This window comes from Colletotrichum abscissum, assembly GCF_030869225.1.
Source record: "Colletotrichum abscissum strain IMI 504890 chromosome Unknown Scaffold_12.1, whole genome shotgun sequence".
Lineage (NCBI taxonomy): Eukaryota > Fungi > Ascomycota > Sordariomycetes > Glomerellales > Glomerellaceae > Colletotrichum > Colletotrichum abscissum.
Genome location: NW_026850010.1, coordinates 1,092,265 through 1,113,024, shown reverse-complemented (window position 1 = coordinate 1,113,024; position 20,760 = coordinate 1,092,265). Strand labels below are relative to the sequence as shown.

The following is a 20,760-nucleotide window of genomic DNA, read 5'->3' as shown; positions in this document are numbered from 1 at the left end:
CAAATGCAGCAACAGATTCAGGAAGTCCACCCCCACGTCGCAGTGGTTGAGCGGCAATGCGTTGTAACAACCTACCAGCATGTTGACGATGAAAGACACTGATTAGTTATGCGTGCTCGGCTGGGGTACGAGCCGAAGTTACATCGTCAGAGACATCGATCTCGCAGAGAGCGGGTACAGAAACCGTCTGAACCGAAGCCAATCCGGCCCTTCCTGGTGCCAACAACAATAGCCCAGTCTAGCCAGATGTATGGTTAAGGGGGCGGGAGGGCCCGAATTGTGCCTCGATCCTAATCAATCGAAAGATACCCAATCACAAGATTGATTAAACGACGAGTCAAGCGGTCCAAAAGGAGGTGGGCAGGGTCTTGTGATGATCCAATATGCAAGGTTTAACGGAAAGTAATGTGGGATGATTTGTGTCATCCAAAGGGTGAATAACACGCTATCAGACTTTGATGTTTTCTCGGAAGAACATGCCGTGGGGTACACAATGGGGTGTGCACGTGGGATCGAACATTTCTACAGTTCTACAATGGTAAACAGATCGCCGAGGGCCGAGAAACTTTGGGTTAGCTGCAAAGATGTATGATTTGATCCCGAAAATGTCTACTTCCATGCGAGCAGTACTTGGCACGCCCTCGACACGGATACCAACTCGAGTTGCCGAGTCGAGGGCTACCGGTGGGCATCTCAATCCACCCTCATTCTCAACTTTTTACTGCTATCCTTTCACTTGACTTCCTCTGGTGCATGCTGCCTATCACCAGCATCCTCCTCATCAACGACCTTGGCCGCGTTGATCTGTACCTCGGATCTCGGATAATCTCCAAAGTGCCTCACCGGCACGCCGTCGTGAAACATGCGATCAATCTCCTCCAGACTCCTCCCCTTACACTCTGGTACACAGAAAAAGACAAACAACGCCGAGCAGACGGCGATGCTGCCAAAGATGAAGCCGACTTTGCTCTGTAGCGCGGCGTAGGGTGCGTTGAGGAGATAGGGCAGGGTGAAGTTAACGAGGAAGTTCATGAAGATGTTGACGAGAGAGGAGACGCGCTGAGAACGGTCGCGGAGGCGGAGTGCTGGGACTTCGGTTACCACTACGTAGGTTAGGGGACCCCATCCTAGACCGAAGCCGGCGCCGACTGTGGGGAGGGTTAGTAGACTGTGAATGTACTCATCGTCGGTTTTGGATTTGAATCATTCTTACATAGAAGGAGCATGCCGACCATGCCTGACTTATTGGCGTTGGGTACAGGCCTTGGTACGCCGAGGCCGGCCATCGTGTATAGTGCAACTGTCTGAACCGCAGCACCAACAAGTAGAATTTTGCTTGCAAAGAATGTTAGTATCACATCAAGCATCAGTGAAGAGTAAGCTCTCCTACCGTCGCCCAACCCGATCCGTCAAGAACAAACACGTAATAATCAACCCCGTCGTCAGCGCCGACGACCCCAGCGTGACATCGAACGGGTTTAAAGTGCCAAGCGACTTTACCCAGACGGCACCGTACTGCGATGCGAACGCCTGGCCCGTTGCCTGCTGGAAGAAGGACATGCCGACGGCGATGGCGGTGCGTTTGCGGTTCACGCCCTGGAAGAGCTCCTTTGTACGGCCTTGCTCGGGTTCATCAAGGAGGGATTGTTGGATCTTTGCGAACTCGTTGGAGATGTCGTTCTCGGACATGGTTCCTTCGCGGAGGAGGTGGTGGGCTTTTCTGGCTTCTTCGACGCGGTCTCGGAGGAGGAGCCAGCGGGGAGACTAATGAAGGAGTTAGGAGGTTAAGATAGCCAAGATGAAGGATGGGAAGCTTCGGGTAAGTCTACCTCTGGAATGAACCAGATTAAAGCTAGTACAATTGATGGGATAACGTAGAAGAGGCCGAAGGGGATTCTATAGGCTCGACTGTCTTGGAAGCTCGATGTTCCTCGGCAGATGGAGTTGATGACAAGGCCACCAAGCTATACTCTGGGGATCAGCAACTGCTAAACGGAATAGGGGGTCGTGTCATGGAGGTGTGCGTACGCCAATGGAGAGTTGGTATGTTCCAACGACCATTCCTCGAACTGGAGCGGGGACGATTTCTGACTGATATACGGGAACCACAGCCAGTTCGAATCCAACGTAGACATCTGTAACCTGTCAATGAGTGGTCCGCAGCTAGGGTTACGTTTCCTCATACAGTTCAGGATTCTGCCTACAAGAATTTGTTCCTTCGTCGTGGATGTGACCACGACCGTGGCACTAATCAGGGCGTATACGCTCATAACGATCATAGTCGTGCGACGACCGAAGCGTGCACTAGTCAGACTTCCAATCACAAGGCCTGAGATACCATGTTAGTGGCCATCATCATCCACTTGCCCTCGAGCACCCGAGCTGTAAGTCTCCAGGGTATCAACGTACCGGCAGCAAAGCCAATGTAATTCAGACTATTCAGCAACGACAAGAAGTATGTCGGAATCTTCCACTGCCTTGTCGCGTCGTCGTACTCGCCAAACTGCCTTTCAAAGGCGTCCATGGCCTGTGTCGAGGTGAAGGCCTGATTGTCGAAGCCATAGTTGAACTGCGACACGGCAATGAGGAACACGGAGGCAAAGAGCCTCTTGTTGAAGTGCTGTGTCACCGATTGGATGCCCATGATAGATGATGATTATCGAATGAGCTCGAATTGATCCAGGGATTCGACGTCGTTCATCGTAGTTTCGAAGTCGGGGTGGGAGGGAGTTGAGTTATATGGCGGTTATATTTTCGAGCCTTTGCTGCACTAACAAGCATCTGTGGTATGTCGCCATGTCACGACGCTAATAGTAAACCGAAGCCAGGGACGTGGGATTCGTGATTAGTGCTTCGTGGTGGAGACTTTGGAAGCATAGAAAGTCCGGAGAAAGCGAGTTGCAAACTGCTTGCAGGTGGTTCGTGACAGCGGATCTCGGCGGATGCGGTGTTGGTAGGGGTCAGATGTTCCGCGAGGTGGTGCGAGCGAGATCCGGCGATATGCGGTGGAGACCCACTCGTTCTTCTATACATCATCTTGGCCCCGTCTTGCGTGCTTGGGCTGGCCAGCTTGAGGCTAGCTCAGTAAGTAGGTCTTAACTTCTGAGTTCCGGGAAAGTGTTACTGTTCCGGCTGCATTTCTCCGTCGTTGGATATGTCTCATAGCATCTACTATATAGGTCTAGTCCGAAAAGTACAATTGTCTTCAAATTACAACTTAGGTTGCTATTTTCATGCCTGCGCTTTCTCAGACGTTGGCGGGATCCGGATCCATGTATCCCGACAAAAACCAACTCAGCTCACCACTCATATCGAACTGCGAAGGGGCTACAAAGTAATCTGGTGCCAGCTGGTTTTCTGCAAAACCGGACCATGTAAGCGGCCCATCCAGACTGGAGCCAATGTCATTGAGACCAGCCGCACTGGCTAGAGAGGCCGGGTAGATATCGACAGAGTCCGTCATCGGCATGTCCGTCGTTTCTGAAGTCTGGAGGATCGAAGGCGTTTGAGGAGGGTCGGAGTGCTGTAGCGCGACTTCGTCCGCAGTCTTGGCGTTGTTGTCGAAGCTCTGAGACAACGGATGATATCTGCTCAGCAAGTTGTTCCGCTGGACTTCGCTGCTAACTGGCGCGAGCTCCTGTGCCTCTGCGTCGTTTTGTCTTCTGTTTTTATCGGCTTCGACCATCTTTTCGACGTCTTGCTGTAGTACCGCGATGATGGGCACGATCTTGGCCATGTCGTCCAGCAAGGTGATGTTGCTCTGGCACAGAGCCTCCACTGCCTCGTCATTGAGCTCCGCCGTCTCGCCGGTGATCGGGTCGATAAGGCAATCATACAGCTTGCACCGTCGCGCCGTGAGGAGAGTTTTGGTACACTGATGGACCATGCTACCGTACCCCAGACGGAGGGGGATACGCGTCTGCTTTGACTGCAGGGCACCCTTGGCTCGAAGGTTTTGGAGATGCTCCCACAGTCTCGCTTGACGTAGAGCGTGGGATACCGCAAGTGCGCGCCACTCCGAGACAAAGTCTGGCGGGGCGCTCGCGAGGAATTTCGGCGATGCGCTCTCTCTGTACGCAGCTGGGAGTGCGACGCGGAAGAGGTCGCAGGCGCACTGGAGGTACCACGAGTTGAGAGTGAGGTAAGATGAGAACTCTGATGTGGTTGAATGGGAGAACATGTTGAGCTCACTCAGTTGTAGGTGTTTTGGTGTATTTTTGAGGAAGAATCGTAAACGGTCACGTAGGTCTTTCATGGTTGTGACTGCTTTGGAGACCGCTGCTGGAGAGTGGTCTGAGTGACTATCCATGACGATTCTCTTTGTTAACCTGTGGGCGTCAGTAAAAACTTTGCCATTGAAGAAAGGAAGGTTTCCAAATGCCTACCGCAGTATCTCACAGCGAAGCGGCAATAGCATGATCAAGTAGGCATTAGGCCCAGCTTCATGAGATGCAAGTGCCTCCACACCGTCACTTAGCCTGCCCGTTGGCTTCATCAGCCCATGACAGAAAGCATGCTCCGAGTTCGGTAACGAAGTCCTCATCCACCGATCTGGCAACGAGGTGAACTCATCCAGACCCGCCGAGAGCATCTTATCCATACTCCACACATGCCACACCAGTCGCCGCTCACACTCACGCTTGATGAGCGCGGCGGTGGTATCATTCTCAGCGGCTGGTCTCTCGTCGTTGAGTTGGAATGAGACTGCTAACCTCGCGGCCATGCTGATGAGCAGCCACATCTTGCCGAACTGCCTGTAGGCGAAGTTTTGAAACATGGAGAGGATTAGAAGCTGGATGTTGAGCACCTTGAAGACATTGAGGTTGCCGAAAATGTAGGCGTCTACTTCTTTAGCCCACTGGACGGATAGGACTCGCGACTCGCGCGAGCGGGAGACGAACATTGCTGCAGTCGCGCATATCGATGTGCAAAGAATGGGCGGTAGCTTTCCGGCATAAAATTCTTCCATTACGGATGGCCGGTGAAAGAAATCATGGCCTATTGGATAGACGTGGTCAAAGTACGCCTCGAGATGCTGACGGATCACGTCTGTACTGAGGAGAGCGTGGTCTAGGGCAGTATTCAGAGATACCCTACCGACGCCGTACCGTTGGTTCAGTGAAGACTCTGCCTCATAGGAGGCGCTCTGGCTGAGAGTGCTGCTTGATTCTGGAGAAGCAGACTGTTGCTGTTGTCCGCTGACATGTCTGCTCTTACGCCTTGATGCCGATGATGGATATACACATGATAGGTTCCTCCGATTGCAATGGAAGCATTGCGGGCGATGACCGGAGCACTTCGCCTTTTGAACACGGCACTCCGTACATGCGGCCGCGATGCGCCGCCGTTTGGTCCCGGCTTCCGTCAGCGCGTCTGTCGGGGCTGAAAGCCCTTGTGGATTCGGGACTTCTGGTGACAGGTAGATTTCCGAGTAGTTGAATGTACAGTCAAGTCTTAGTCGACGACAGTTCTCACATGGTTCAGGACCCCCAGTGCATTTGACCTGACCATTGTCAGTATGCTTGCCCATCATGTGCAGAGGCGGGAACGGGAGGGCCACAATGCGGATGCTTCAATTACCTTTCGGCGCTTACATGTCAAGCACCGGGGTCTAGATATCGGTGCCCGCTCAGGTTCGGCGACCGGACTGGGGCTCGGCATGGTGTCTCGGTCTCCTCCGTTTGACAGGGCGTAGGTTTGAAGAGAAACTCAACCGCCGCGGGGCTCTTGCATCAAAACTTCGTTGTCGAGACTCAACGGCGGACCGGGATGCGGAACCCGGAAGAGACCGAGGATAATATGCCCCGGAAACCCCAGTTTTCCCACCGAAATACACTGACGTGCTCAGCATGCGGGGTCGCTCTAAGCCTGTTTGAACGCAACACAGCCCACAACGCATGGGATTCAGCGAATCCGAGGGCGCGAGGGGGCCCGAAGGGGCAGAGCACATCATTGCATTGAAGGATTGCGGAAGAGTTGCTCGACGCAATTGGGCAGTTATTCTAAGCACTGGTGTGAGAGATGGTAATGTCTAAGAATGCCGTGCGATTGTCCTCTGTAGTCAGGTAGGTTTACAACATTGAACACTCTGTTACTACATGCAACGTGTTTTCCCACGCTGTGTTCGATTTCAAGTTGGTGGGCAGGTGGCATGGAAGGACCATGGTCAGCATTCTCCGAGTCATTCGCTCGCGTTTGAGTCGTGGAAAGGCTAACATTGACCGAGTGCGGGTATAACTCATTGCCTGCATTTGCTCTCTGATAATGACATCTCCTCAGAAAAGTTTGTAGCAGAAAACAACAAAGCCAAGCTGGTCGTGGCGTCGCCTCGAAAAACTAACACAGGATGGAGCATCCTTGCATCGACCTCATCTCAAAATCGGAAGACCCATTATCTGGTTTAAATCTCGAGCCTAACTACTGCGATAGATCTCACTCTACGATCTCCTTTGGACAGTCTTTTCCCCCATGATACCACAGAATGAAGACTCAAGCTAGAAACAAATATTCGTCCTGGTAGAAACTTGAGTTGAGATCAAAGTAGGAACGAATAGTATCAAGACTCGTGAGTTATCACACTGACCGGCACTCTGGCAGGCCACCAGGCGGGAAGGAGCAACTGATTGAAAATTGAGAGATTCTATTACTACCTCGCTACTTCTTCAGATCACAAATTCTACACGTCGACCCGGTTCTACTGAGGCCGGGTCTAGAGACTCGAGAGAGAGTTTGAATATGTTGTGCTCAAGGGTCAAATCAAGTGGTGCCAGCTGGTCTGGTAACTAGGGAAGGTGGTTGCACATGAGACCAAGTTCCAGATCACCTACAAGTGATAGTGATTTCGCTTTTTCTCTCATTCTTCGAGTTGACTGAGTTGCCAAGGCTCCGTGCCGGAAGCGGACTGGGTCTGGGTCGGAGCCGACCCGAAGCCTCCGGGTGGAGCTTGCTTCGGGGCATGCAAATTTTGTCGTCCCCATCCCACCAATACCACCAATTTTTCACATTCGAAATTTAATCTCTACCATCCTCAGTCTTTCCATCAACCAGCCAAATTCAGACTTGTCTGCCCGGCTAGCTCAATCGGTAGAGCGTGAGACTCTTAATCTCAAGGTTGTGGGTTCGACCCGTAAGCATATTCAAACCATCGTACACGATACCGACAAATAACTAACTCCCACCAGCCACGTCGGGCTCAATTCCCGTCAGCGATTGACGCATATCTTTTTGTATATTTCGCGCCTTGTGATATCAACTTCTGTATCGGAGATTCACATCACCTTTTTGCTTGCTGCCTGACTTGCCTCCTTCTCCTGAGGTGGACTGACATCGTATGGCTACCTTGGTTGACAATGACCATGGTGTTTCTATTTGGTCTGGTATGGGAGTCACTCTCAAGAAGGCAAAGAACTATCTTGACTGCGTTCTTCAGAAGGTCGTCAAAACCAAAAGAGTAAGTTTTCTTCGGGCGTCAACAAATACATCAAGAACATCACACGATAGCTCGGTGTGGGCTACGTTCATTTAAGCTACCTGAAATATCAAGGGCTCAAGATGGGTTCACTCTCCACAAGCACCCAAGCATCCGGAACAACTTCAGGCAACTTCGTTTTGACGCTAAGAATCAAGCCCTCGAAGGTATTCAAGGCTTATCAGGAATGTACTGCACAAATCTGCACCTTCAGCCAGTGTTGAGAATACCGGGGAAACTTTCTCTTTGAACATTTGCGTGCACACAACTCTGGTCTTGGGAGCGAAACGCCCGCTGTTCTTTTTCTCAAGCCACCTGTTGGCCCAATCTACCCATGTGATAATCTCAACCGCCCGCTGAAACGCACCTCAGTTGCCAGATGTAGATTGGTCATCACCCATCACAACTTGGCAGGGTGAACTTTGAAGATATAAGGACTGCTTTGCTCCTAGATGAAGAGATGTTAAAGAGAACATACATCTTTGGAAAATCAAAATGCAGTGTACCGAGAGTTTCGACACGCTCCTAAAAAACGCTGAGTTGTTCTGCGGATGCATCGTGACTAAGGCAATCATGCACATGGTACGTGTATACGATATCGGTTGTTGCCGATTTCCAGATTTTGGACTAAGCAGCAATGAAGGTACTGGACTAATACCGATAAAGCCCCTTAATGTGCAGGAAGTCTTAAATGTGAAGGCATCGACTGGAATACTGACTCCTCATCATAGTAATTAAACTTGAAATCAGCTATAGTTATTCCGCTATTACCTTTATAAACTTATAACTACTAAGATATGTAATATGAATACATTATTATATCTTTTTTCAATTGTTTATCAATTTTGGAGTTAGAGCTTGTGTATAAATTTGACTATAATTCCTCGTCAGCGTCGGCGCACGCATCGTCAATCACCGTTGTTGCAAATTCGGCATCCGTCGCTGCGGCCGTCATTCTCAGTCCGCAACCCGAACTCCTTAGTCTCGTGATCACAAGAGACTTGATCTCCTTATCTCTCAGATGTTCCAGTAAGCTAGGAGATTTGAGTGCCGAGAAGTGCCCGAGAATAGTGTAGAACGCGAGCTCAGAGTCTGCGTCATCGCACAATTCAAAAGGCTCGGGACATTTCGAAGCCTTGAGAATTTCCAAGAGGTCTTGAAAGCTCTCTACGCCTTTGCAGGCGGGAAGGGTGTGCCGTGGGTGTGCCATGGGTGTCGATGAGGCAGTGCATGACGGCGATGCCTTGCAGCTTGGCCCATTTGCGGAATTGGATTGCGATGTCTAGGGCAGCGCCAGCGCCTGAACCAGCGCGACTCTCGACAAAGAGAGAGTACCAATCGAGGAGAAGAAGGGCAGTCTCTGAAGGCCCATAGGCGTTTGGAGAAGAAGGGTTAACGGTGGTAATTGGCATGGTAAGTTCGAAATGGGTCGTTTTGTATTCAATACGACACGTGTTCTGCATAGGTCTTACTTGTTGGAAGAATGAGATTCTTCGATTTTGTATCTGTAGGAGACCTAGCCCGTCTCTTGAGGCTTTAGCTGAGTTTCCGGGCCGATGGTTAACCAGGCTCTGGTGCCCTTCATCTCATTGCGCCGCTGGGTCCGAGCACATCTCGAGGATATCCTTGACCTGCTGGGCATGAAGAAGTGGAATTGCATTGGCATGGCAGAACCCATCAGCGAGACTGTTGCGCGCCAAGATCTCCCACTGTTTCCTGCTCACTCCTACCGACTCGAGACTCTTAGGCATATTGAGCTCGTCAAAGATGGCCCGGAGCATATCGCCTGCGTCGACTTCGCCCTGAGCCAGCCCGTGCTTGTTCAATACTTGAGCGACTTCGGGCTCCGACCACAGCTTATCCACTATGATTGTTTGGCGCTGCGAATTGACCGATGCGTTGTACTTCATGACCGATGGAAGAAGAATACAGGACGTCTGGCCGTGACCAACACCCAGTGGCCCAAGGTTATGGCCGATACCATGTGAAGCGCCACATGGTACATGCACCGCCAGACCCGTCATCGCTTTGTTGCAGCCCAGTTGACCATCAAGCCGTGCGGCCATGTCATTCGGCTCCTTGACATGTCGAAGCAGCGACTTTGTCAATAGACCAAGCCCCTCCAAGCATGCCTCATCCGACTCGGGTTTTGGACGGGAGGAGCATATGTTCTCAACGCAGTGGTCGATGGCCCTGACTCCAGTGCTGCGCCAGACCCAGTCAGGCGTCGAACGGCACAGCTCTGGGTCTAGAATGACAAGTTTGGCAAACATACCAGGGTGAGTAAATTGGACTTTCATATGGTTCGCAGGATTTGTGCAGCCGGCAAACTTGGAGTATTCTGCGCCTGACAACGTCGTTGGTATGAAGACCAGTGGGATCGTCGGCGCGTTCCCCAAAGAGGCACCCTCACCTCGAGCAATGGCTCCAAGGTCGGGTTTCAAATAAGAGGCTTCGAGGCGAACGAGATCCTCCACGCTTTCAATGCCATTAGCTAAGGCATAGGTAAGCATTTTGGCCCCATCTGCTAAGCTGCCACCACCGAGGGTGACGATACAATCGGCTGCCGTCTTCCTGATATCTTGTAAGATTGGGATCAAGGCATCGTATGGCGTGTGTGCTGGCATTCCCATCCATGTCCCTGCATGATGATCCTGAAGAGAAGCTTCCAGCTTTTCGAGACTGTCCGAATGGGAAGCTAACCCTTTGGACGCCAAGATATAGATATGTCGGCAACCGAAAGTGCCGGTTATGTGCTTTACGCTAGCTCTCTCGAATGGTAAGCCGTAAGAGACCACTAGAGATTATCTGTTTAGTTATACTGTTCTTCTACGATCTTGCAACGGATTGTGAAAATACTTATTGGGGGGCGTTCCATGGCGGGGATAGCTGGGAACGCCGGTCGAAAGACCTCATCGTTAGATATGACACTCATTCTGAGTAATTTGATGCGCGAGCGTGTCTTTGGTCGAAAGCCTGCAGTTTCAGTTCAAAAGAAATAGCAGGTCATGCCTCCTGAACTTATACCAGCCGTCTAAGCTGCTTGATTATTGTATCAATACTTCTCAACGTGTTCGGCACCGATTCGGTACCGAAACAGGATCGGCTTGTAGGTACTGATTTCTGTAAATGGATCGACAAAAAGGTTAATTGGGCTGAGGTGCGCCAGGCATCCACGCAGACCTTAGCTTGAGGCTAAGACGTAATGTCGTTCGTACCTGTATTTGGCTGGCGTTTTTATTGGTTGCGACAGGGCACAAGTGGAAGGAGTGTCTGAAAAACGTAACTTGAACACACTGTTGGGCATCCGTGTTTTCATCGAAACGACACTTATTGACCCTTTATTGCTCTCTCTACTTGACTCAAGGCATCATCCGAAAGCTCACGGATGCGTAGTATCTCTCGACTTGTTTCCCATCAAACTCTCGATGACCAATGGCAGATATGAGACCCTTGGCAGCGGCTGAAGCGTTGTTTACGACTCTCTGGCTGATCAAGTCACAATGGGACTAGTGGATTTAGGGACCAGCAGCCTTTCCTCCGCCCGTACCTACTTTCCGCGTGGAGAATGGCTCGATCTAGTTTTGATCTCCTACGCTTTATTACTACAGTTTGTTTCTTGCCATTCCTACGCTGAGCGAGTTCGGCCTTTGTTGGATAAATTTACTGAGTATGGCACTGTGAGAGCTTGTGGACTCTACCATCGATGGTAAAAGCGGTAATGTACGATAGTCACGATGTAGGGTGGCGATCAGGTCCTCAATCAACTCAATACCGTCAATTTTGTGGAAGTTACAGTCACGTGCATCAATTCTATCAATTCAATTTCCACCTCGCTTTGATTGCTTCAATTTACTTGGATGCCCTTAACGATGATCACTGGTTGAAACTGTCGGTACTGGCGTCTCAACTGTCGTCACGCCCAATGGACCCCACTACACACTACAGCACACCCCGCGCTTCACCGATCAACTTGAAAGTTTTGCCAGACCATTGAATATTCCCTCGAGATTCAGCGTCTTCAACTCAACGCCATAAATTCAATCTGGGGATGTAGTGGCTCAAATCCACAAGCCAAACGCTGAGTAAGTCAACTCAACGCCAGGCGAAGTCGGAATTGATGAAACTGAATTGATCGCCAACCTGTGTTACGATGCGACGAGATGACCTTGGGAACTATCTAACTGGGCAATGAATGTGGGGTATCGCAGAGTAGATGATGTTTGGGCCCAAGAATGTACCATGGGGAGCTGGTGGATTGATAGTTGACGACAAAGATACCCACGAGATGCCAAGGTCTATTTGTTGAAAGAATGAAGCAATTCAAAAGATAAAGGTGGATTTCTCGCCATTCTGGGAGTGGGCGATCGAGAGGGAAGCAAAAGTTTGGATCTACACACCACCACGCATACCAAAGGCAGCAAGGTAACGAGCTTTCCAGCCAGCAGCAAAGCTTATAACTACTGAACGAGACGATCGGATGACCTAGAGAGCTTTCATGACCAGCTTTAGACTACGTTCATTCTCGTGTGATACCTCGCATCCCGGTCATATGTCAGGGCAGGCGTGGACGTCGGTGGTCCTGAGATGCTCTGTTAATTGAAGGCAAAGGTTCCATGAAGCTATTCGTGTCACTTGGGGTCGTAATCAAGTGTCAAATGCCTAGCCGTCACCAACAATTCTCAACCCGTATTCCCAAGGCGGAGGCCGGGGGCTGACAGCCAAAGTCTTTAACTGCCACCATCGTCATGACCCACGAGAACTGTTGTCCAATAAAGCCGATATCATTGACTAGGGCTTATGAAGAAACATCTGGACTTCTCCTCCTAGCTTTGGAAATCACTAAGGCCTAGATTCTCTGCGTATTTGCCTACGGCTGAAAGGCGCCGGGCTGTGGGCAACACTGGCGTGGTATGTTGGTCGCCAGCTGAACCCTGTGGCACTTGGATGCATACAAGGCGGATTCGACTGGTTTGACCTTGGCGAACTCATCATTGTGCATTGTCTCGGCGTCGCAGAGAAGTCCGCCGCTTGTTGCAGCAAACTTGGCATCTGTTAGCTCAGCAACCCGTAGCATCGTGCATCGAGGTAGTCTTTATGTTAGAATGTTCGCTAGACTGGCAGATAAAAAGATGGGCTTTCAGCGTAGCTGAGCTCTCTATGGATAAGCCCGTCAGATCTTGGTACTAAGGAATGCTTGTCTGACTCAGGATCTCATCATGGACTTCAATGGAGGTTGTTTTTGGTAGGTGTTAGGTATTGTGGGATTGCTCCGTCCTGGCCAATCGCAGCGGACAAAATGGCAGCAAAGGACCTACCATTCTTTGTCGGCTCACCCTAAGCAGGAGCGACCCAGGAAATGCTCAGATCAAAGCAGCGACTACTCAGCATCGTGGGCGAGAAAGGAAACAAAGAGTGTCAGGATTCGAGTGGCATATAGCTTGATTCGAAATGCAGTGTACCCGAAGTTTTGATACGCCACAAAACACCGAATTACTGCCATAGCAGTCATAGATACTATAAGTACCTACACGACACCGGCGGTAGCCGATCTCCAGATTTTGGATCATGCAGCGTTCAAGGTGAATGAAGTTGAGATGGGCACATCCAGTTGTAATCACTTGATATCGGCAAAGCCCTTGTTATGTCGGAAATCTTCAATGCTTATGGGGGCATCGACTGGAATCCTGACTCCTTATCACGACGGTCGAACCTGAATTTGGCTATGGTCATTCCATTATCACCCTCGTGAACCTACAATCGCCAGAATATCCGTTACTAGCATGTCACTCAGTCTCCCCTCCACAACCCAGTGACACCGAAGTCGGAGCTCACGCACGAATTTGAAGATGGCAAAGGCCCCGGAAATGATCTATCAAACTGCCGATTCTGGCGGTAGCGCAAATGTGGTCAGCACGACTTCCCCAGTTCTGTGTTGCTCAATCATCAGGCTCTCCCCACGCCTACATACGTCAGACCGCTGAATGTAGAGCGGCAGCATGGGGGATCGCGCTTCAGATGCTCCGTTATGGTAGTCGGAGCTTGTTTGTCACAAGTTGCAGAAGACTGGCTCTTCTGATTTACTATCGGACTATTGACCATGCAGGCTTATCAGTGATCCATCTGCCAACATCCCAGTGCGGGAAGTGGGAAGTGGGGGCCGCTCTACGGAGGACCCTGGTCTCTTCGCACGGAAGTTTGTCGTCTTCAACGGTTTGTTGGTAACTTTGTGTTCGCTCAGACTTCCTTGATGAATGCAAAGCTAAGCTTATCGATAGACAGGGCTTCACTCCAACCATCTGTTTAGTCGATCTGCACCTCATCGCGACTGGAGCGTTCATCCTCAATTCGGGAAAAGTATCCTGCCTTGCCTGCCGGAGGTGATCCCGACACTGCCACGAGAGATAAGCTCGCAACACCAGTGGAATATGACTGCTGAAGGCTCCTCTCGACGATTTTCTATCCTTCCCTACACAAGTGTTGAAGAACGACTTTTCGAGGCCGCCCAAAGCCTTGATAAGGCAATGCGATCCAACACCCGGTAACAAGTCTTGAGTGTAAATTCGGCGAGGTCGAAATTTGAGATTCTTAACTCCCCCGCACGATACTCACAGACGTCGGGTCAGCCCCACCTCGAATGCATCCCTGAACCTCCCTTAGAGCTAGGAACCCCTTGCCCTTGACTCCGCATAACTGGACTTCGAGATAAGAAACCTCCATTCAATAACACTACCGCCATGATGGCAACTTCGATTATCGATATGATATCCAGTCCACAATTATTGTCCTATCAGTACAATCTCGGATTCGACTGACAAACTTGGACTGGCGTTATCGAGAGCTCTACCCCAGCTCCATAGCTACGGGCCCGACGCCGTTGGCCCGAGTCAACCGAACACACCGACCTACATCGATCCGCCATCCGAACGTTGAAGCAATCGCCAAGACACCAAAGACGGGAGAAAGCAAATAATATCACGCCTTTGTGTTACATACAGCCCCACGGGATGAACGGCATACAGTCTTATCCGTAGGCCGCGGCCCGCGATATCATCGGGCCCTTGCCCTAGCTCGTTCGCAAACCGTCACGACATGGGCGCCACGTTCTGCAGCTCTCGATTGATTATCTCTCGGCGCTCGCTTATGCAGGTCAATCACGGCGTGATAGGTCACTTTCAATACCGCCCAGAAGCCATCGCGGCAACGATAGGTACGCAGCAGCTACCCTGTCTCGAGAAGGCGAACCCCTCTAGAGCCTTCCAATCCTCTGGGACCGAGCTGTTCGAACGAGGTTGCCTCGCTCCTAACTTCCTTTCGCATATTTAGTGGCGCATTCACATACCGAGACCGGTTTAGCTTGCGTGCTGCAGATTATCACAATGTTGATGTCAGTTAATGTTCTAATGGACAACTTGGAGATTGCTCATCAATACAACGCTATCACCGGTGTCGGGGTAATACTAGGTTGAGGATGGCTAAGTCAAGTTACTCAGGTGCAACATCACCAAAAACCTAAGGTTCCACAAGATCTTGAGCTATCTTTCAGCTTTCCATAAAACCTGCTGAGATCCGCCATTGTCGTTACAATGGATCTGCGAAAGATCTCTACGCCTTCCTGAGTCCCAAAGAGTCCCTCAAGATCTAGGATAACATGGGCTTTGCTTCAGTAACTCGAGCCTTTGGCCTGGGAGCACTGCTTCTCCTTGGCTCAGATTTGATCCCTCAAGTTGATGGGCTGCCCAAAACATCATGGGCTCAACAGAGGGCTAAAGGGCATGGCAGGAAAGCCCTGAGCCAGTCTATGAACAAACGTCAGTTCAGCAATGGCAGCGAGCCAGCTGACTGCGTGGTTCACGATCCGATGGACATTGACGCCCCGAAAGACAACATTTGGAGTGGTCTGACAGGCCCTGAAGCTGCTGGTGTAACCGAATGGCTCTTCGCACAGGAAGAGTTGAACCTCACCCTGAGTGACAATGCTACCTCCTGGGATAACACAATGTAAGTTGATTTATAACTAACTCACTTCAAATCGGTCTCCATTCTGACGAAAACACATAGTGTCTTGGTCGAGCTCATGCAGCCAAATAAGTCGGACGCTCTGGCATACATCGACGGCAGCGGCCCTGCTCCAGCCCGATATGCCCACGTCTTACTTGACTTCCGCGCCACTGAGGAGCCTGAGTATCAAGACATTCTAGTCGGCCCATTGCCAGTCACCAATGGCACCACCAAGTGGGAGCGACTGGACTACCCTTACACGCGTAAGACTAGCGGTCGCGTGCGAAACTTGGATGCCGACGACGACGCTATGCAAGAATGGCTCTACGATGTCAGCAAGAGCATCGCCGACATCACCAAAGACCTCTGGAACGCCACTGCTCTTGGACTCGAGAACGACACCTTGGAGATCTGGGGTATTGATCCCTACTACCAGGATGACGGCCGCATCCAGCGCTGGGACACTTTCTGGAGTATTCCCGACTCCATCTTCGACGTCGGCTCGATGATGCCTATGGGGCTGTTCTTCATGTCTGACGTTACCGGCCGCGACCCTTCCAAGTGGATTCTGGAGGGGTGGTACTACAACGGCGTCTTCTACGAGACCACAGAGGAGTTCCGCACTGCGTACTGGGGCGGCAACATTGAGAAGCTCGGCGGCAACTTTGCTGGAGACTGGTCGGCTACAGATCAACAAGGCCAGGTTCTTCCTATGGACACCATGGCTCCTCCAACTGCGGTTGCTCCCCAAGGTGCCAGATACTCTGTCGACGCTGAGAGGAAGTATGTTGAGTGGATGGGCTGGTCATTCTATGTCGGCTTCAACAGAGATACCGGCATGGCTCTCTATGACATTCGCTACAAGGGTCAGAGGATCTTGTACGAACTTGGTCTCCAGGAAGCTTTGGCTCACTATGCCGGTAAGTTCCATACTGAAAACCCGTGCTAGATGGTCTTCTAACAAACCCTCAGGAAGCGATCCCACCCAGTCTCATGTGGCATACCTTGATACTTACTACGGTTTTGGCCCGTTTGCGTTTGAACTGCTGAAGGGATACGACTGTCCCTCATATGCCACCTATCTCAACTCATCTTTCTACGTTTCCGAGTCAACGCACACGCACCTGAACAGCATCTGCTTGTTTGAGTTCGACGCCGACTACCCCATGGCTCGTCACTCGTCTCAGGACTACGTCACAGCCACCAAGAATGTCTACTTCACCATTCGTTCCGTCTCAACGGTTGGCAATTATGACTACATGTTCAGCTACAGCTTTTTCCTCGACGGCAGCGTCGCGGTAGAAGTCCGTGCCTCCGGCTACATCCAAGCCGCATTCTACGCCAAGAACGACGGCTACGGCTTCAAAATCCACGATCAGCTGTCTGGCAGCATGCACGACCACGTGGTCAACTTCAAGGCTGACTTTGACATCTTTGGCACCGAAAACACGGTCCAGCGCATGCACCAGGTCCCCACGACGCAAGTCTACCCCTGGTCCAAGGGCAAGGCGTTCAACACCATGAAGGTGGAGCGCGAGTTCATCGAGAACGAGGACCAGGGCCGCTTTGATTGGAGCTACAACAACCAGGACCAACTCTTTGTGCTTAACCAGGACGTCAAAAACAAGCACGGCGAGTACCGCGCCTATCGCATCCTGCCGTACACCGGCGCCGCGCATCTGACTGTCAAGGACTCGAATATTCTCAAGAACTCCGCTAAGTGGGCAGTTAACGACATCATGGTGTCGAAGCGCAAGGACACGGAGCCCCGCAGCAGTCACCCATACAACAATCAAGACACTGAGAACCCGCCGATCAACTTTGATGCGTTCTTTGACGGCGAGAGCCTCAACCAGACTGACCTCGTGATGTGGCTCAACCTGGGCATGCATCACGTCCCTCATACTGTGAGTCATCATGTCTTTAGCCGCCCACATCAGACGGGCACTGACTCAATTAACAGGGTGACCTTCCCACTACCGTCTTCACTACGGCTCACTCCGGAATTCAATTCGTAAGTCCAGCCAACTTCAGCAAGTGAGATTATGAGCGCATATTCACCCTGTTACAGATGCCTGCAAACTACTTCGACATTGGCCCGAACGTGGAGACGGTCAACATGGTCCGCATCAATTACTCCAACGGCACCACGACAGACGTCCTCACCTTCAACGCTGAGACGGACACATGTGCGCTCGACTACGAGCCTACGCAGGCTGATCTGTGGACTTACAAAGGCGATGTGGTTGTTCGCAAGTTCCCCTACTTGCCGGATGACCCCTACTATGACACGGATAGCATCTAGATGTTGGCATTCAGCCGACTTGGGTAATATTAATGACGTTGAATGATTAGTCACGATATAATGACAAAGAGGGATAGATAGGAGGGGTAGGCTACAGTGGCAGTTGAAATACAGAAATAGTACAGACTACCTGACATGTCATCTTGCAGTTTACGCGGACTAGAAACGAAAGAGTCTTTTGGGATATCTTCAGCAAGGCTTCGGGCATGGTCGAATAGGAGTGAAGCCATCACACGGCGGAGGTCTAAAAGGAATCAAGGACCGAAAAGCCTAAATCCTTCGAGAAGGCTATCATAGCCTTGTGTTGGCTTACGTTCTGCAACACCAGGCTACGTTGGTTCTTCAAGAATTGAACCCTCAAATTGAATGATCATGTCAGCAGTAAAGGCAAGGGGGCGGCACAAGCATTAAGGCGTAGCATCGCGGCTTACTGAGCTAATGTGTAGTGGACGCTCATTGCTGACGACTATTTGGAGAAAGTTTTGGGGTTACATGGCATTTTGTTCAACCCCAACGATCAGATCTGAGAAGGCGGTTGGCTCAAGATTGAGAATCTCGTCCAAAAAAGAAAAAAAAAGCGCGGGAAGGATTTTGAGTGGTGAGAGGAGAGACGCCGTCAGGTACGACTCTCGTGCGCTGGTCCAATGGGGTTCCGATAGGTCTTTGACGCGGTGAAGATTTTACCCGAAATAGCAGCGGCACATCGGGGGCTAATTTTCCCGCGTGGTGCGGTACGTACCACCTCCCGACCTCTGGGCCCCCTCCCATGCTCACATCTGCGCATCATCTCACCATCCTTGTCTTTTCATCCTGGCACCGATCGAACCATCTGGTATCACCACTTTGAACAAGAAAAAAAAGCCGAATGAGAAGCGCCTCGGAAACGGCAGCATTTCCAAGACTCGACAAGGGCACCCGTCGAACCCAGCAACCAGGTGGGGATTTGCGGCCCAAGAAAGATGCCCGACTGGCCTCTGATCAATGATTGATCAGCGCTGATCGTCCGGAGGGGGCTCCGCGAGGAATTCTCGGTTGTTGGCCATTGACTCAGCCAAGTCACCGCAGTCATCCCAGCCGGCACCCATTACTCAACTTCCCCGGGGCATTCACGCCTGGGTCCAGGTCACGAACGCTGATCCGGGTCGTGTCGCACTTGACTACGCTGTAGGGCAAGACGGTATCGGTCAATGACGATAAGCGACGTTCGATAATGCCGCCGATATGTTCCTCCTCGCCAGGCGACAGGCGGAAAATGAGGCGTTCTGTTGCCTCCCTCCCTTGCTCCATCGCCAAGTGGCTGGTTCACGCCTCGGACGTGCAGATTCGGCTACCCCTTGCGGCCCTGGGGTCTTGGGCCCGGTAGACGCGACGTAAGTCATCCATCTACGATCTACTCACCTAGGCAGTAGTCATATTTCCCGATGCGAGTGCCGACAGCCGCGCTGTTCTCAAAATACCTGCCCGTCAGCATGACTACCTTTTGGTGTCGCGTCAAATCAGTCGGCGGCTCCTCCAAATGACACGCGCCAGCGCCTGTCACCATGCCACCGAACAAAGCACTTTAGGGTTCCGCCAACAATGCAGCCAATGTCACGTAGCTAGGCCTCTGTCTGGCGGAGCCTTCAAGCGCCGCATGGAGAGAGACGCTTTTCCGAAAAAGGAGTCAAGTCTCTACGCCCTCCTCTGGCCTCCCTTCCCCGTCAACTTTTCGTTCGCTCCGTCCATCGCATTTTCCTTGATTTAGGTGGTTCTATCTTTGCTTTTTCTCTTCCCAGTGAGACACTGGTTCACCTTGGCCATCAGCTGGAATCCGAGCGACAGGATGCCACTAGTTCGCCTTGCCACCGGAGCCAACGAGTCGATTATCGGTGCAGCTCTTCAGCGTCCATCCACATGCGACTTGCTATGCGACGTTGAAGATTTCCCAGCGGCCTGGCGTTCTACGTGCCACATCCACTCATCCAAGAAAAAGGCGCCGCGAACCAAGCCAGCCCACTCATCATCGGAGAGATATGCCACCTACCGCCCATTGACTTCTCCATGCCAGTTCTCCCAGCCACAACTTCGAGAAGGGAACTAGCGCGGATCCCTAAGCGGCCGGGATCAGTTTCCTGGACATGACTGTGTATCTCGGCGTCTGCCGTGCGAGAGAAGGAGTGGTGAGATGGGGCCAAGCCCATGGTTCGTACGTCTTCGCTCACGTACGCACCCACGCATCCACGGTAGCCAAGGGCGGGAGATGATCGGAGTCAGGGACGACATCTCCCATTCCTCGACTCGGTCGAGTAAGTGCAAGTCAAGCTTAGCTCCCGTGGTGACAACTTTGGGGCGAGACACGCATCCACTTTTGACAGGCTGACTCTCGGCCATTGAGCCTGTTTCGACGGCCTCGGTGTGTTCACCTTTGAGCTCACGAAAACAAACGGTCGAGTGAGTGTCCCCGGAAGTCCAAAACCCGACAAACGTTGTCTTGGGTCTTCAGTTGGCATTCCATCGAAGCATCCACCTCAGCTCAGTTGGACCTCCTTTTCGTGTCGAGGGCCCTGGAAAACTCGAGATATGATGGATTCTCGCCCATTTAGGACGTGTGGAAGGTGGACAATGGCCAGATGGGGGAGAAGTCTCCAGCCCTTTCCTTCTACTGCGCGCACAGCAAACCGTTTTCTACTCTCCGAACTGATTGCTCATCTCTTCCATTCTTCATCATCCTGTACTTCCAATTCCAGGCAGATGCCTGTGGCATGATATCCATCTAACAATCTGACAAGTGTCCGATATCTCGGACCAAGCCGCCGTGAAGGGACCTGTGTGAACTATGTGAGGCTGCGCTAGCTGCAAGCCTCACATCTTTCAACAGTCAAGTCTTGCTTCTCGTGGTACTAGGGCTCGACCACGCCTTGCATCTATGATGCAACTAGTTACTAAGGATATCCCCTTCGATGCGCCACGCTGCCAAGGGCAGAGCCGTCGCTGAGCAAAAGAGAAG

General features: G+C 51.4%; 6 protein-coding genes across 6 annotated transcripts; 2 read left to right on the top strand and 4 right to left on the bottom strand.

Annotated features, from left to right (window-relative positions):
- Positions 1-732: 732 nt before the first annotated feature.
- CABS01_06099 (sugar transporter) lies at positions 733-2,644 on the bottom strand (the record flags this gene model as incomplete). Its single annotated transcript, XM_060539466.1, has 7 exons — positions 733-1,148; positions 1,214-1,335; positions 1,391-1,764; positions 1,830-1,964; positions 2,029-2,135; positions 2,186-2,329; positions 2,410-2,644. 7 exons carry the CDS (start codon positions 2,642-2,644, stop codon positions 733-735), a joined length of 1,533 nt encoding a protein of 510 aa, XP_060404861.1.
- A 603-nt stretch (positions 2,645-3,247) lies between these two features.
- Positions 3,248-5,533, bottom strand: CABS01_06098 (uncharacterized protein; the record flags this gene model as incomplete). The annotated part of the gene is made up of 2 exons (XM_060539465.1): positions 3,248-4,328; positions 4,386-5,533. 2 exons carry the CDS (start codon positions 5,531-5,533, stop codon positions 3,248-3,250), a joined length of 2,229 nt encoding a protein of 742 aa, XP_060404860.1.
- A 3,044-nt stretch (positions 5,534-8,577) lies between these two features.
- CABS01_06097 (uncharacterized protein) lies at positions 8,578-8,880 on the bottom strand (the record flags this gene model as incomplete). Its single annotated transcript, XM_060539464.1, has 1 exon — positions 8,578-8,880. One exon carries the CDS (start codon positions 8,878-8,880, stop codon positions 8,578-8,580), a length of 303 nt encoding a protein of 100 aa, XP_060404859.1.
- A 174-nt stretch (positions 8,881-9,054) lies between these two features.
- Positions 9,055-10,403, bottom strand: CABS01_06096 (alcohol dehydrogenase; the record flags this gene model as incomplete). The annotated part of the gene is made up of 2 exons (XM_060539463.1): positions 9,055-10,150; positions 10,291-10,403. The coding sequence occupies 2 exons, from the start codon at positions 10,401-10,403 to the stop codon at positions 9,055-9,057; spliced, it is 1,209 nt and encodes a 402-aa protein (XP_060404858.1).
- A 568-nt stretch (positions 10,404-10,971) lies between these two features.
- Positions 10,972-11,181, top strand: CABS01_06095 (uncharacterized protein; the record flags this gene model as incomplete). The annotated part of the gene is made up of 1 exon (XM_060539462.1): positions 10,972-11,181. One exon carries the CDS (start codon positions 10,972-10,974, stop codon positions 11,179-11,181), a length of 210 nt encoding a protein of 69 aa, XP_060404857.1.
- Positions 11,182-15,119: 3,938 nt separating this feature from the next.
- CABS01_06094 (copper amine oxidase) lies at positions 15,120-17,774 on the top strand (the record flags this gene model as incomplete). The annotated part of the gene is made up of 5 exons (XM_060539461.1): positions 15,120-15,469; positions 15,530-16,389; positions 16,442-17,376; positions 17,433-17,483; positions 17,541-17,774. 5 exons carry the CDS (start codon positions 15,120-15,122, stop codon positions 17,772-17,774), a joined length of 2,430 nt encoding a protein of 809 aa, XP_060404856.1.
- Between the last annotated feature and the right edge of the window lie 2,986 nt (positions 17,775-20,760).